General features: G+C 30.0%; 1 protein-coding gene across 2 annotated transcripts; it reads left to right on the forward strand.

Moving 5' to 3' along the window:
* Window positions 1-6242: 6242 nt before the first annotated feature.
* Window positions 6243-9224, forward strand: LOC107419280 (transcription factor TCP14). 2 transcript variants are annotated; one of them, XM_016028024.4, is made up of 2 exons: window positions 6243-8103; window positions 8772-9224. In XM_016028024.4, the coding sequence occupies exon 1, from the start codon at window positions 6712-6714 to the stop codon at window positions 8011-8013; it is 1302 nt and encodes a 433-aa protein (XP_015883510.3). In that variant the 5' UTR covers window positions 6243-6711; the 3' UTR covers window positions 8014-8103; window positions 8772-9224. The 2 variants fall into 2 exon arrangements, with proteins under 2 accessions (XP_015883510.3, XP_048330372.2); XM_048474415.2 differs by having other exon boundaries at window positions 6243-8098.
* Window positions 9225-13405: the final 4181 nt, after the last annotated feature.

The following is a 13405-nucleotide window of genomic DNA, read 5'->3' on the forward strand; positions in this document are numbered from 1 at the left end:
CCACTGATACTCATTTATTGATGTGGCCTGCTACATAGTTTAAATATTTTATGAAGAAAGGTGAAAATGCTGAGAACTACTTTTGAAACATATTATGTAGTTTTTTTTAGTTCTGACAATTTTTTCTTTTCCCTTTTTTGGGATCAACAAATTTTTGTTGCATGTCCAGTGAGGCCAAGCTTTTGATCGGGAAGGGGGGACAAATTTTTGTTGCATGTCCAGTGAGGCCAAGCTTTTGATCGGGAAGGGGGGAATGATATATATATATATATATATATTTCAGTTTCTTTCATCTGTTTGATTAACAGTAAAAATAATAGAGAATTTGAATCTGAAACCTATTTATGATCCACTTGATCACAGTGGGAGTGGTCCTTTGTATAGTGCTTTACCAATAGTTTTTCAGATTCATATGATCTAGGACAGAGATCAGAATGCTCACTGCTCAGTGTGTGTGTGTGTGTATATATATATATATATATATACGGGGCACATTGCATATTGGTTCTCTAAATCATTTTTCTTTTCCTTATGATCAGCTCAATTATATATATATATATATATATCTGTTAGTTAGGATTTTGAGAAGTTGCAGCTGATTGCCATATCTAAGACTTTCACCAGAAAAAAAGCAAAAAAAAATAAAATAAATAACGTAGTATAGCTATATTAAGCCCACAATTAGACAAACAATCTCACCAATTTCCTTTTAGGTGTAGTATATATGTGTATATGGTAGTATTTTCCTTAGCGATGTAGCCTAGCTTAAGTTGTCCACCACACGTCTGACCACATCTTGCGGGGCATAGAAAATGTCTTGTTAGATGTTGCGGCGGGACATGTATACCCAGCTTATCTTGAATTACATCTCCCAGTAAAATAAAATTATATATATATATATATATATATATACATATATAGTGGGTTTTTTATTTAGGAATTCTAGATAATCTTTTTGTCTAGGATTCATTCTATTCCAATAGTAGGATGATTTTTATTATTCTATTAACGGTAATTAAATGAATTCTAGATAAATATTTGTTTAAGATTTCTAGATAAAAGAATTTTCATATATATATATATATATAGTCGTTTTTCCATGATAACATCCTGATGGTATAGACTTTTTATTATTAGTCATTAAGATGCTTTAAAGATTAAGATTAAAATATATTTAGAGTTTGTATGAATTTAGTAAAATACTAAAATTCTAAAAGGATAAAATTAATGCTATATGAATGTAGTATAAACTCCAATTACATATTTAAATTTCAACTTTTGAAACAATTTAAGAGTTGATAAATAAGATCTTGATGGTTTTTTTATTAAGATGATCTTGATTGAGAATTCGTATATAAACAAGCTCACAAAACAACTTTCATTATATCTTTTCAAAAGCTAACATTAATGTAAATTGAATTTATAATTTATCGGATTTCTATAGGATTCATTTTTCTTAAATATTTAAAAAAAAAAAAGAGAGAATATAATAATATGTTTTCTAAATGACGACTCAATGATTCATATACAAGTTTACCAACTACCTATATATACAGCTTGAGCTCTCTATCTCTAAACCTAAAACCCTAAATAATAACACAGAGTTACAAAGGGTATTTACTGAGTATTACAAGAGATAAATAACATACTAAAAAATATAATGTTACAAACAACTTTATTTTATAACTATCTATTCTTGATAATTATTTAATCTTCACCCCTCAAGCTCAAGGGGGATTCACAAAGATTGAGCTTGGAACTCAATTGGACAAACCATTCATCAAGAAGCGTCTTTGTCATAATGTTTGCTATTTGATCATTAGTGGGTACAAACCGAACCTCCAACGTGTTTTGAACAACTCGATCATGAACAAAGTGCATATCAAATTTGATGTGCTTTATTCTAGCATGGAACACGAGAATGGCAGCAAGATGTCTTGCACTTATCTTGTCATACAACTATTAGTTTTACTTGCTAGGCTGGCAGACGGTACGGTCACAGAAATTGCACTATGAGTCCCAATTTTGACTAAGAAATAATGCCTGCACTTCTTCAATATCCAAGGGAATTGACTATGAATTAATATTTGCAACTAAAACATCATATTCTAAAGATATACCTAGTAACAAAGTGCATTATATGGTCATTATCGGATATTGAAGATCTTACCAAGGCCAAATTATTTGCTATCTCCTTCATTCTTGAAAAATAGGTTGCCATTGACAATTATATCTTCTTTGTTGAAGTAAATTTGAGTTTTAATTGCATGAGTTTTGCGTACTAGGCTATATACTCACCATTCCAATAGATAAACAACATAATTGAAATATATTGTTACAAACAACTTTTCCTGATGCATTGATTCCGTCTATATTGAATGAGTTGCAGCTTTAATTGCATGATAGTTACGATCAATCTTTTGTTAGATTGGTTGAGACTAGAGGAATAATAGCCATGGCGTTGGTCAATTGATAGGTCTGATACCATATAAAGAAAAAAGAATATAGGAATATGTTTTCTGAATAAAGACTCAATGATTCGAATATGTTTTCTGAATAGAGACTTAATGATTCGTATTTATTAGTATAGCAATATATATGCAGTTTGAGCTTTAATTTTATCTCTAATCCTATATAAGAAAACACAGTTACAAATGGCTATATAATTAGTATTACAAGAATAAACAATATAGCTCAAATATATTTTTACAAACAAATTTATCTAATAATTATTTAGTTTTTTATCCTAACAAAATAGAGTTTTAATATATGACTAAATATATATTGGATAATTAATTAATTTTTAAAATCCAAAAGTTAACAAAGAAAAAGCATGAGCTTGTGGTAAGCTGTAATTATCACTGCTATAAATGACTCAGCAAAAAATCTCTGTTGATTAGCAATACAAGATTCAGACATTTCTTGAATTACCTTATGACATATGAAAAAAAAATAAAAATGGAATGAATTAATCCATGGTTGAGACAGCTAGCTACTTAATTTGTTTAATAAGTCTAATGTTCATTATTCTACAATTTTCTCAAATGCTCAGTTAATTGGGCCCACCAATTTGCTTTTATACATGCATCCAATGAATTAGTGAAAAGCTGGTTAATGAATTATATTAACTAACAGGCCTTCAAAGTGTTAATTATGTATAGTTAGTACAAATATATGTAATTAAATAACAATTAGAATAGATTGGCAATGACTTTAATTTGATGGTAAAACCTAATTCCTGGTTTGATCATGTCTCTATGAACAAAATCCCCTAAACTTTTTGTCAATAATCAACGTAGCTAATTAATTTGAAAACTTGAATAAATTATAGAAAGTATAATAAATAATGGAAACGCTAATAAGAATTGGAAGAAATTTAATAAAATAAAGGAAAAAAGACGGGTTTTGTCTTAACTAATACAGTAAATATTTGATTTATAAATAAGTAGAACTATGAACGTTGTCACAATAGTGTAAGCAAAACCTTAACAAAGTAGTCCTTTCAAAACCAAAATGATTTAGTCTGTCCTGTAACAAAACCACTAAAAGCCAACCTACCTTACGATCATGATTGCTTATTCAGTTTTCGAGGGAAAAAAAAATATCCTGGAAAAAGAACTAAATCTATCACCATATGCAAATTTCTACAGACAAGTCCTCAAATCTAACCCCACATTAGGCATATATATCTATATATTAAGAACAAGACACAAAATGCAGACCTATTAAATTAATTTCAGTATATATTAGTTTTCTTGTAAGTACCTACATATATACGTGTATACATACATATACATATATGATGTGTTAGAAATATATTTTTAACATAAGATAAAAATCATACAATCTATCAAGTGGTAAGAATATCATCTCAATTAATGAAAAAAAATATTAATTTGGTAAATGGAAACCCTTAACATTTGTCACGTCAATAAGTTTCCAATATATAATGAAAACTACGTTATGAATATATATATATATATATATAAATATATGTACAGTCTAATTCATATTAAGACGGTTTAATATTTTTAATAGTAAATGTTACACCAGACGACATGATGTTTTTAATAGTAGGTGTAACACCCCACCTCACATATAAAGTTTTTTATTTAGAACTTCTCAAGGATGGCTGGTTGGTATAGAGTTTTTTATTTAGAACATTCCAGAATGGGTGGTTATGGAGTTTTTATTTAAAACTTCTCATGAAGTCACCCATCTTGAACTGTTTTCGCCTGAACATACTTAATTTCAAAATTCTTTCGAACCATAAAATCAACCATTCTGAAAAACCTTCGATATTATGAGAGTGACTATTATTATATTTGAATCATCCTTCATTCCATATCAAATAATATACAATTGGACACAAAATGGCCTGCTAGTATCCTACAGCCATCCACATTAGTTGGCACTATAGGCCTTCCTTTACTAGCCCTTAGATCATATCAAGAACTAGGATTTAAAATTAAAAAATGATAAAATATAAATTTAATGATCTACTAAAATCCTATTTAGAAAAAACGAACCTTGTTATGAGCTAGTAATTAATAAATATAATTTTAAATTTCAACTATTAATGCGATCTAAGAGTTGAAAAAGAAAATCTTAATATCAATCCTAATATTAAAGACCTGATTTGAGCTTGATTAGATATATGTATATATATATATATATTTCCCAAGTGTTACTATATTTATTACTAGTGGTGTCAATATCACTAATAATAAAATTGGTCCAAGATTTTCCAAGACTATTGTTTTCTCTATATATATTATTTATTTATTTATTTATATATTAACGATCAAGTTCGAATTAGATTCTTAATATTAATACTTATTTTTTTCAACCCTTAAATCAAATCAAAAATTGAAATTTAAAATTAAAAAATAGTAAAATATAGATTTAGTAATATAATAAAATTCTATTTTGGAAAAGTGAACCTTTTCAGAATCTATTAATTAATAAATTTAATTGGAATTTAGTTACATAATAAAATCCTATTTAAAAAAATGAATCCTGTTAGATCTCATTAATTAACAAATTAATTTTAAATATCAACTTTTAATATGATTTTAAAACTAATAAAAAAATCTTAATTAAAAACATCATATCGTTTTAGTATGAGCATGACTTTATATATTAATAATATATATATATATATATACCACCTGGATTTGAATTTTAACTGGCATATGTTTTATACATTGTTACAGTATTTAAGTGAATTTCTACATATACCCTTTTAATTCTTTTACTTGAAAATTTCCTTCACACCCAACATATGGTATTATAAGCCATGATTTCACTCTCCACCATCATAAAGGGGAAAAAAAGTTTCATTAAATCCACGGACAATTGGTTCTGTACAATAGTTTGATTAAAAGTAGAAAACTGAAATATGGGGTATGTTACCAAATTGAATTTATAGCTCTTTGTATATCATTATTACAATTAAATTCAAATTGGTATTATAATATGTTCCATAATACCCATCTGTTTTTGTGTTTTGTTTCTTGAACTTGGTCCTTGTTGGGCTAGCTTAATAATTTACATTCAAAACAACTCAGCTATGTAGGTTGCCAAACTTTGGTTCTTCTTTAATGATTGTTATAAACTGACCCAAAGCATGTTTATGGAGATCATTTAAGTACTTGGCTAATTATGTAAAGAACTTTTCAGAATATTCTAATTATTGTTCAAACTTGATCATTTTAATCCAAATATTACCAACTTTAACAAAAATTAAATTTACCAAACCCAATAAAGCCAAGTCATGCATAGTAATCCAAACAAATTAAGCAGAATGAGCTTAATGAAAGGGAAACTATTATAGTTAAGGGACTAATAGAAGAATCAAAGATATTTTATATGCATATATTTGGAATTAAAAACCCTAGCCAACGCCAAAGAGTAATCAAAGGCCCAAAGGCAAAGGCTAGTTGAGGAATCCCAAAGTCCCCCAGCAAAGGTGCAGAACAAAAGGCAAAGGGCCAAAGGCAAAATGAAATGATTACTTGAATGAGATGGGACCCAGTTGATAATCTTTCCTTTCCAAGTCTCTCAAATTTTTTTGACTTGGGATTGGGTCCCACATCGGCCACCATTGTCTTTATGGATTGAATGATAAAAAGAGCACCTCACGTGGAGTCTGAACCAAAGGGGCTGTCCAACCACAATAAAAGGAAACCCTCTCCCTCTCCTCACGAATTCACAAAATTAAAATCCAGATTTTTGCCTCCCCTTACAAACCCAAAAAATTAAAAATTAAAAAAAAAAAATTTAAAAAAACCAATTTTTTTCCCCAAAAAATAAAATAAAATAAAGAAAGGGAAAGCTCAGCACAACAACAAAGCAATTTCTTTTCCTAAAAAAATTTGCTTTTTAAAGCTCACCCATATAATTCCCACTCATTATCTTTGTTGCTTAAAGCTCGCCTTGCTCTTCTTCCTTATCCTCTCTCTCTTTTCATTCCACAGCTCTACTACTCCAACACACATCAATTTTCTCATAGAAATTCCAGCCAACATAGACTCAAAAAAAGAGAAAGACTCCCTTCTTAATACAGTGAGTGCTTGAGAGACCCACAGAACAAAAAAAAAAAAAAAAAAAAAATAGTGGGAAAAAAAAATTAAAAAAAATCCAAAGGGTACTCTCTCATAAAAGCCATTATAGAAACTGATTTTTGATTGTTTTATTTTCCATGCGATCATGGAAGGAGGTGATGATCTTCACCACCACCACCAACACCACCATCACCACCACCACCAACATCATCAACAACAACAACAACAACATCATCACCGTCCAAATTTTCCATTCCAATTGCTAGAAAAGAAAGAAGAAGAAGCTTCTTGTTCAAGCCCTGTATACCCATCACTTGCCATTTCCGCCGAACCAAACACCTCCAACCGCTCCAACTCTTCCTTACAAGCCACCGGCACCGACTCTGCCACCGCGGCAGAAGCTTCCAAGAAACCGCCGCCGAAGAGAACGTCAACAAAAGACCGGCATACAAAGGTTGACGGTAGAGGTCGCCGAATTCGAATGCCTGCTCTATGTGCAGCTAGGGTTTTCCAACTAACTCGAGAGCTAGGGCACAAATCCGACGGCGAAACGATTGAATGGTTGCTCCAACAGGCGGAGCCCGCGGTCATCGCAGCCACCGGAACGGGAACCATCCCGGCGAATTTCACTTCCCTTAACATATCGCTGAGAAGCTCGGGGTCAAGCATGTCGGTGCCTTCACAGCTAAGATCGTCTTATTACAATCCTAATTTTCCTCTTCAGCAGCATCATCATCAGCAGCAGCAGCAGCAAAGGAGGAGTTTCTTCTCCGGAATCGGACTATCGCCGTCGGACAGCACAACATCGACGTTGCTAAGTTTTCAATCAAATAATAATAGTAGCACTATGCATAACCTTTTGCAAGCCAAGCAAGAATTGAGGGAAGCAGCTGCTGTAGCTACGTCGTTGGATTTATCTGAAGCTGCTGATGCTGCTACTACCGAGGAGTCTTTAGGCAGGAAACGCCGGTCGGCGGCGGCGGATCAGGATTTGAACCAAATGGGTGGTTATTTGTTGCAGCCGAGTACCGGTGCTATTCCGGCAAGCCATCATGGTCAGATTCCGGCCAATTTTTGGATGGTTGCTAATTCTAATAACCAAGTTATGAGTGGTGACCCTGTATGGACTTTTCCTCCTGTTAATAACACGGGTTTGTATAGAAGCACTATGTCAAGTGGTTTGCATTTTATGAATTTTCCAGCTCCGGTTGCGCTGCTTCCGAGTCAACAATTGGCTTCGTCGAATGCCGGTGGTGGTGGTGGTGGTAATATTAATGATGGACATTTGAATATGCTCGCCGCGCTCAACCAGTATCGGCCAGCAACCACGGCGGCGGGGACGGGGATATCGGAATCGCAAGCTAGCGGTTCGCATTCGCATCACGGCGGCGGTGGTGGTGATGGAGGAGGAGATGATCGGCATGATAGCACAAGTCATCACTCATGAAAAAGGAGGAAAACAAAAAAAAAAAAGGAAAGAGAAGATCATCATCATTTCCCACATGTGTAGTAGAGTTTGATGTGTAACACACGTGAGGTTTGATTGCTCTTAAAAAAAATATATTTGGAGTTTTTTTTTTTTTTTTTGATTATTTTGGTACAATTTTTGCAGTGTGATTAAATTGGGAAAGAAGAAAGAAGAGTAAGGTTTTAGGGTTTGAGGGAAAAGATAATATTTTTAACATGGGTATTTTTGGCTGGATTTTTTTTTTATTATTGTTATTATTATTATTATTATTATTATTTGTTGCTAATAGTGGAGGTCTCATTTTGGGGATTTTACTACACAGTACATCAATGATCAACATTTGTTTGTGCAATCTTTTATTTTTTGTTTTCAAAGTGTTTGATAAGAAAATGACTTATTTTGCATGGTATATGGTAAGTTTCCTACCTAACTAACAAATAGCTTTTTGGTATTGCATAATGCGTTTCATATAAAAAAATAAAAAATAAATAAAAAAGGGGGTTTGTGGTATTATGTTATTTGATATATATATATATATATATATATATATGTTGTGCTACAAAGTTTGTGTAGTGAAAGGGATGAAACAGTGTTTCTGCATTCTGTCAAAAATGTAGTTTTTTTTTTTTTTTTTTTTTTTTTACGTTTCAAAATAATAATTTTTTTTTACACTACTGCCTTTTTATTTTTATTATTTTTTATCCTTCTGATACTAAATCTCTGCCATGAATCTCAAGGTTTACTGCATCAATGATTAAGATTTTTCCATGAGATGGGAGTGAGAGGGGGTAATAGGACGGTGGGGTCCAGACCTTATCAGTTCCAGGTGTTGGCTCAGGTGGTGGGACCCAGATGCTGGTCATTGCCCAAACCAATGTACAATGTCACTGACAAACAGGTGGATCATTCCTCATCTTTTTTATGGTGCAGTTGCTGGCACCATAGAGAGGATCGGTGGTGGGTGTTTATGACCCCACTAGGAGGACATGGCCCACTCCCTCTTATTAATCTTAACCGTTCATCTTTTGTGGGACCACCTTTTGATGGGCACATTGAATGATTGGGTCTCAATAAAAGGGAGGGAGGGAGAGAAAAAAAAAAAAAAAAATGTGAGAATTTTGAGTTTCAATTTTCATTTGCTCTAAACATGTTACTGTCTTTCCTTCTATATCTACGAATGGTTTTCTAAAGACTTCTGGTTGGCAAATAGGAATTTCCCTTTATAGGAGAACATCATGAATTCTATATATTTGCATTTTTTTTTTAATTTATAATATTTTTATTAATTAGATAAAAAGGAATGGGTTTCATTTGAGATTAATATCAATTTCATCATATCATCTTTATCTTACTTCATGGTGTTTCTTTATATGTGCGTTACTTTTTTCATGATAGGTACACAAATTAAAGATAAATACCTTTTTTTTTTCTCCTCTTAATCAAATTGTCTCCATTATGTGCATTTAAGTTTGGAATATGAAATATCTAAATTAGATTACTTTAAATTCGGTCCAATAAAATTGGATTATATGCATTTGAATTTGTCTAGGATTTGAAATGTTTGAATTGAATTATTTTGAGCTACGTCCAATCAAATTAGGTTATTTTAAAGGTGTTCTTTATTATTTTAACAGTTCATTCATTAATCGTGTAAATTTATTTTATTATTTTATATTTTGTGTAATTTATCTTAATATAAAATTTTAGATAGTTTAACTAAATTGATTAGGAAATATAAGTTCATGGTGTAATGTGAAAATATATATTTTACATCCTTAAAGCATTTTTTGTTCTGCTAATTAAGCTACATTTGTAAGCATTTGCATATGGATGATATTCATGTGTATGATATTTCTATTGGAATATACCTAATAACGTGAATGGTGGGGTGGTGTGGGGTTTTGGTGTAGCTTATCTTTTGTCAAAGAAAAGGGGGAGAAATTATGATAAAGAAGATAATAAACAAGTAAAGATTCTTTGGTTCGTTTGAGAATATAAAAATGGTAACGTACAGGTGTTTGGTCGTGTAACTAAAAAAAAGTTTCTGGATATGAAATCCAAAATATAGTTTTTTTCTTTGTTTAAATATGATTTCAAACATCATGTTAGATATATTTTTGGATTTTAATATGCAATTATATAGATACGTTATAATATATAGAGGTATATATATAGATATATAGATATATAAGTTTAAAGTATATTTTGAGATTAAAAATCATATTTTAAAATATTTTAAATAGCCTTTATCAATATATAAGAAAATCTTTTTTATAATTATACTATTGGGACCAAACTAATTTTAACTATGAGGACGTTATAATTTAGTAGAATTGTATTTAAAAATATTTTAGCTTCTACAAAAAAAATGTTCATGTCGATGAGTTGTTATATCCCAATAAGTTTATAGCTATTTTAAAAACTCTAAAAAATAAATGATTATCTCAAATAATTTTACATAAATATTTTATATCACATTGAACCTTGAATATAAGATACCATATATAGTTTACAATATATAAATAATTATTATCATGTGGAGGCAAAGTTCCTTAACACAGGATCTAAAAAGTTTATAACTTATTATAATTGAGAGAATTTATAACTTATTACAATTGAGAGTTTATTTATATTTATAACTGGGATAAGTTGAAACCAAATTTTTTTATAATTAAATAGAAACTATTCCATTAATATAGGTTATTACTTTAAAGAGTTTTTCCTATATATATATATATATATATATATATGTGTATAATAATGATTTAGATGGCTATCTAACTTTTATTATTGGCTACTTATGAATAGGATCCGCAAATCATATATGTCAACATTAACTTGAAGTACTTTTTTATTTTTATTTTTTAATGCTAAAAACTTAGTAAAAAAAAAGTAAATTCTTTAATGGAAACTAACTAAATTCTCATATGTTATTTAAATAACATTGGATTTTTTTAAAAAAAATTAAAAATTTTATGCATTGCTTTCTTTATCTCTATTTAATTTTGTATCATGTCAATATTTGATAGTATAAAATAAGCTAGGTAGCGTGCTAAATCAAAACTCTCTATATAAATATATTAGATAGCCAACCAAATGATAAAACTTAGTTGTTGTCATATATACTTTAACGTAGTGGAAGCTTATGAGCAAAATGAGAACTTAATTAAATATAGACAATGATAATTTCAATACTTTTTTATTCAATCACGAATGTTAAGAATTATTATTTATTTAAAAAAAATCTATAAAATTTTATTCATCGAAAACTATCTTTTACAATCTCAAAATGAAATATAAATAGTAGGGGCCAAAAGAAACCATAATACCTCTTCAATTACTCAAAATTAAAATAAATATGAAATCTACTAAAAAATGAAAGTTTGTCGAATTTAAACTAGAATTGAAGCTTCAACCCCACGATTAAGATTAAGAAGCAACTGATGTAACTTAATTTAGACATTCCTAAGTCAACATATAAGCATATCAAATATTATCAAAAATAACAAATTTGACTTTTTCGAACCCTAAAAATGTAATTTCACCATGTGACCCTGTGATCATTGCAGAAGGCTAAGAGTATTATTTATGGCATCGTTTCCAATCAAATTAGGCTAAAAAATAGCCAAAATCCAACATTCCTTTGCTAAAAAGCCCATAAATACACCCACTATCTACATTTATGATGTTTAATATATTCTATATAATTTAATATAAATGCATATTTCATATTTTCAATTATTATAGTGCAAATTTTCAAATTTTGAGTTTAAAATCTGAGTAAAAATGTGAGAGAATAAAGACGAACTCTAACCAAACACTTAACTAAAAAACAAAACAAAAAAAAAAAAAAAGAGGGGAAAAAAAAAAGGAAAAGATAAAGAGATCTATGAAACATCTAGTACATTTAGCTAGCTAGCCTAGCTAGCCACTTTGAGTATATGGCTCATGGATTGAGATTTATCTCCTTTTCGTTTATGTTCTATCTTTTCTGTCTTAACCCCTTCATTTTTATAGTTGTAACTTTTTTTCTTTTTTTGGGAAAATTTGTATATATCAATTATTAACAAGGTTTTACAATGTAAAAAGATAAGAAAGAAAATGCAAGAAAAAAAAAAGTGTGAGAAAAATCTAAGAATCTTAAAGAGATCAAGCGGAGAAAAGCTTACAAAATATGCTACAAGACTAGATACTTATACACATGAGAAAAGCCTGGACATAGCACCCTGACTTGTTTCAGAATATGAAACTCTAACTTTTCTTAACTAAATAAGCTAATGTTGATTGATGACTAGGAGAAACTTAAACTAACTCTAATACTTTCCATTAAACAAAAGGTTTTATGATTTATCAAAAACCTTTTGTTTGGAGAAGACAAGATAGAATTGAAAAAAGAAAATTCTAGGCTATACAAAACAAACTAAACTTCAAAGTTGAAATGAACAAGCTAAACTGGTTGAACTTACCATCATTGGTTTAAGCTTTTGAATCCTAATTGGAACTTGAATAACATAGAGCTTGGAACATAAAATAAGAAACCTTGTTGTTCCTAATGGCTCGATGAAGATGTCAGTTGTTTATTCGAAAGTTGGAACGTACTTGGACAATTATCCCAGCACTTTTTCTTGAATATAATGAACATCAATCTCAACATACTTTATACGTGTGTGATAAACTGGATTATATGCTAATGCCTGCAACTCTTAAATTATAAGACCGAATGGTTTTTCTAAATGCAATGGAAGTTCCTTTGGTAGTGTTGTCAACCAACTTAATTTAGTTGTTATATTTGCCAAAGATCTTTGTTCAACTTCTACACTTGATCTAACCACCACAATCGATCACTTCTTCAAACTTCAAGATACAAAATTAGGCCCTGAAAATACACAACAGCCACTGCAGGGCAGTAGACCTCTTGTCATCTGGACAACTTCCCCACTCACTATTAATCATTGATGAAAATATCGGTTTCAATGGAAATGTTAAGTGTATAATTTCATAGAAATACTGATAAAAATATCAATGTTGATAGAAATATAAAAAAAATTATAAAAATTATAAATATTTAAATTAAAACATAAAATTTTACATATGAGATATTCAATACAATAAAATAAAGTAAAAAAATACAAATAATTAGAATAAATTTGTAATAAAATAGTTCATAAATATTAAAACCAATACAGTGCTTATTTGTAATACATTGACCCAAGAAAACATTCCGAATTTGAATTTTGATAAAGTTTGACTGAAATTAATCGGGTCAACCAAGTAAGTACCATGGTGGACTTTTTGCTATGAGAGGAATTTTGCTTTGCCTAAAGCACCATGATGAAGTACGTATCTATCCGAGTTCATAGACTATTAGCAG

Source organism: Ziziphus jujuba, chromosome 2 (assembly GCF_031755915.1).
Source record: "Ziziphus jujuba cultivar Dongzao chromosome 2, ASM3175591v1".
Taxonomy (NCBI): Eukaryota; Viridiplantae; Streptophyta; class Magnoliopsida; order Rosales; family Rhamnaceae; genus Ziziphus; species Ziziphus jujuba.

Coding starts and splice junctions, on each gene's coding strand:
- LOC107419280 (XM_016028024.4), top strand. CDS start 6,712: ATGGAAGGAGGTGATGATCTTCACCACCACCACCAACACCACCATCAC.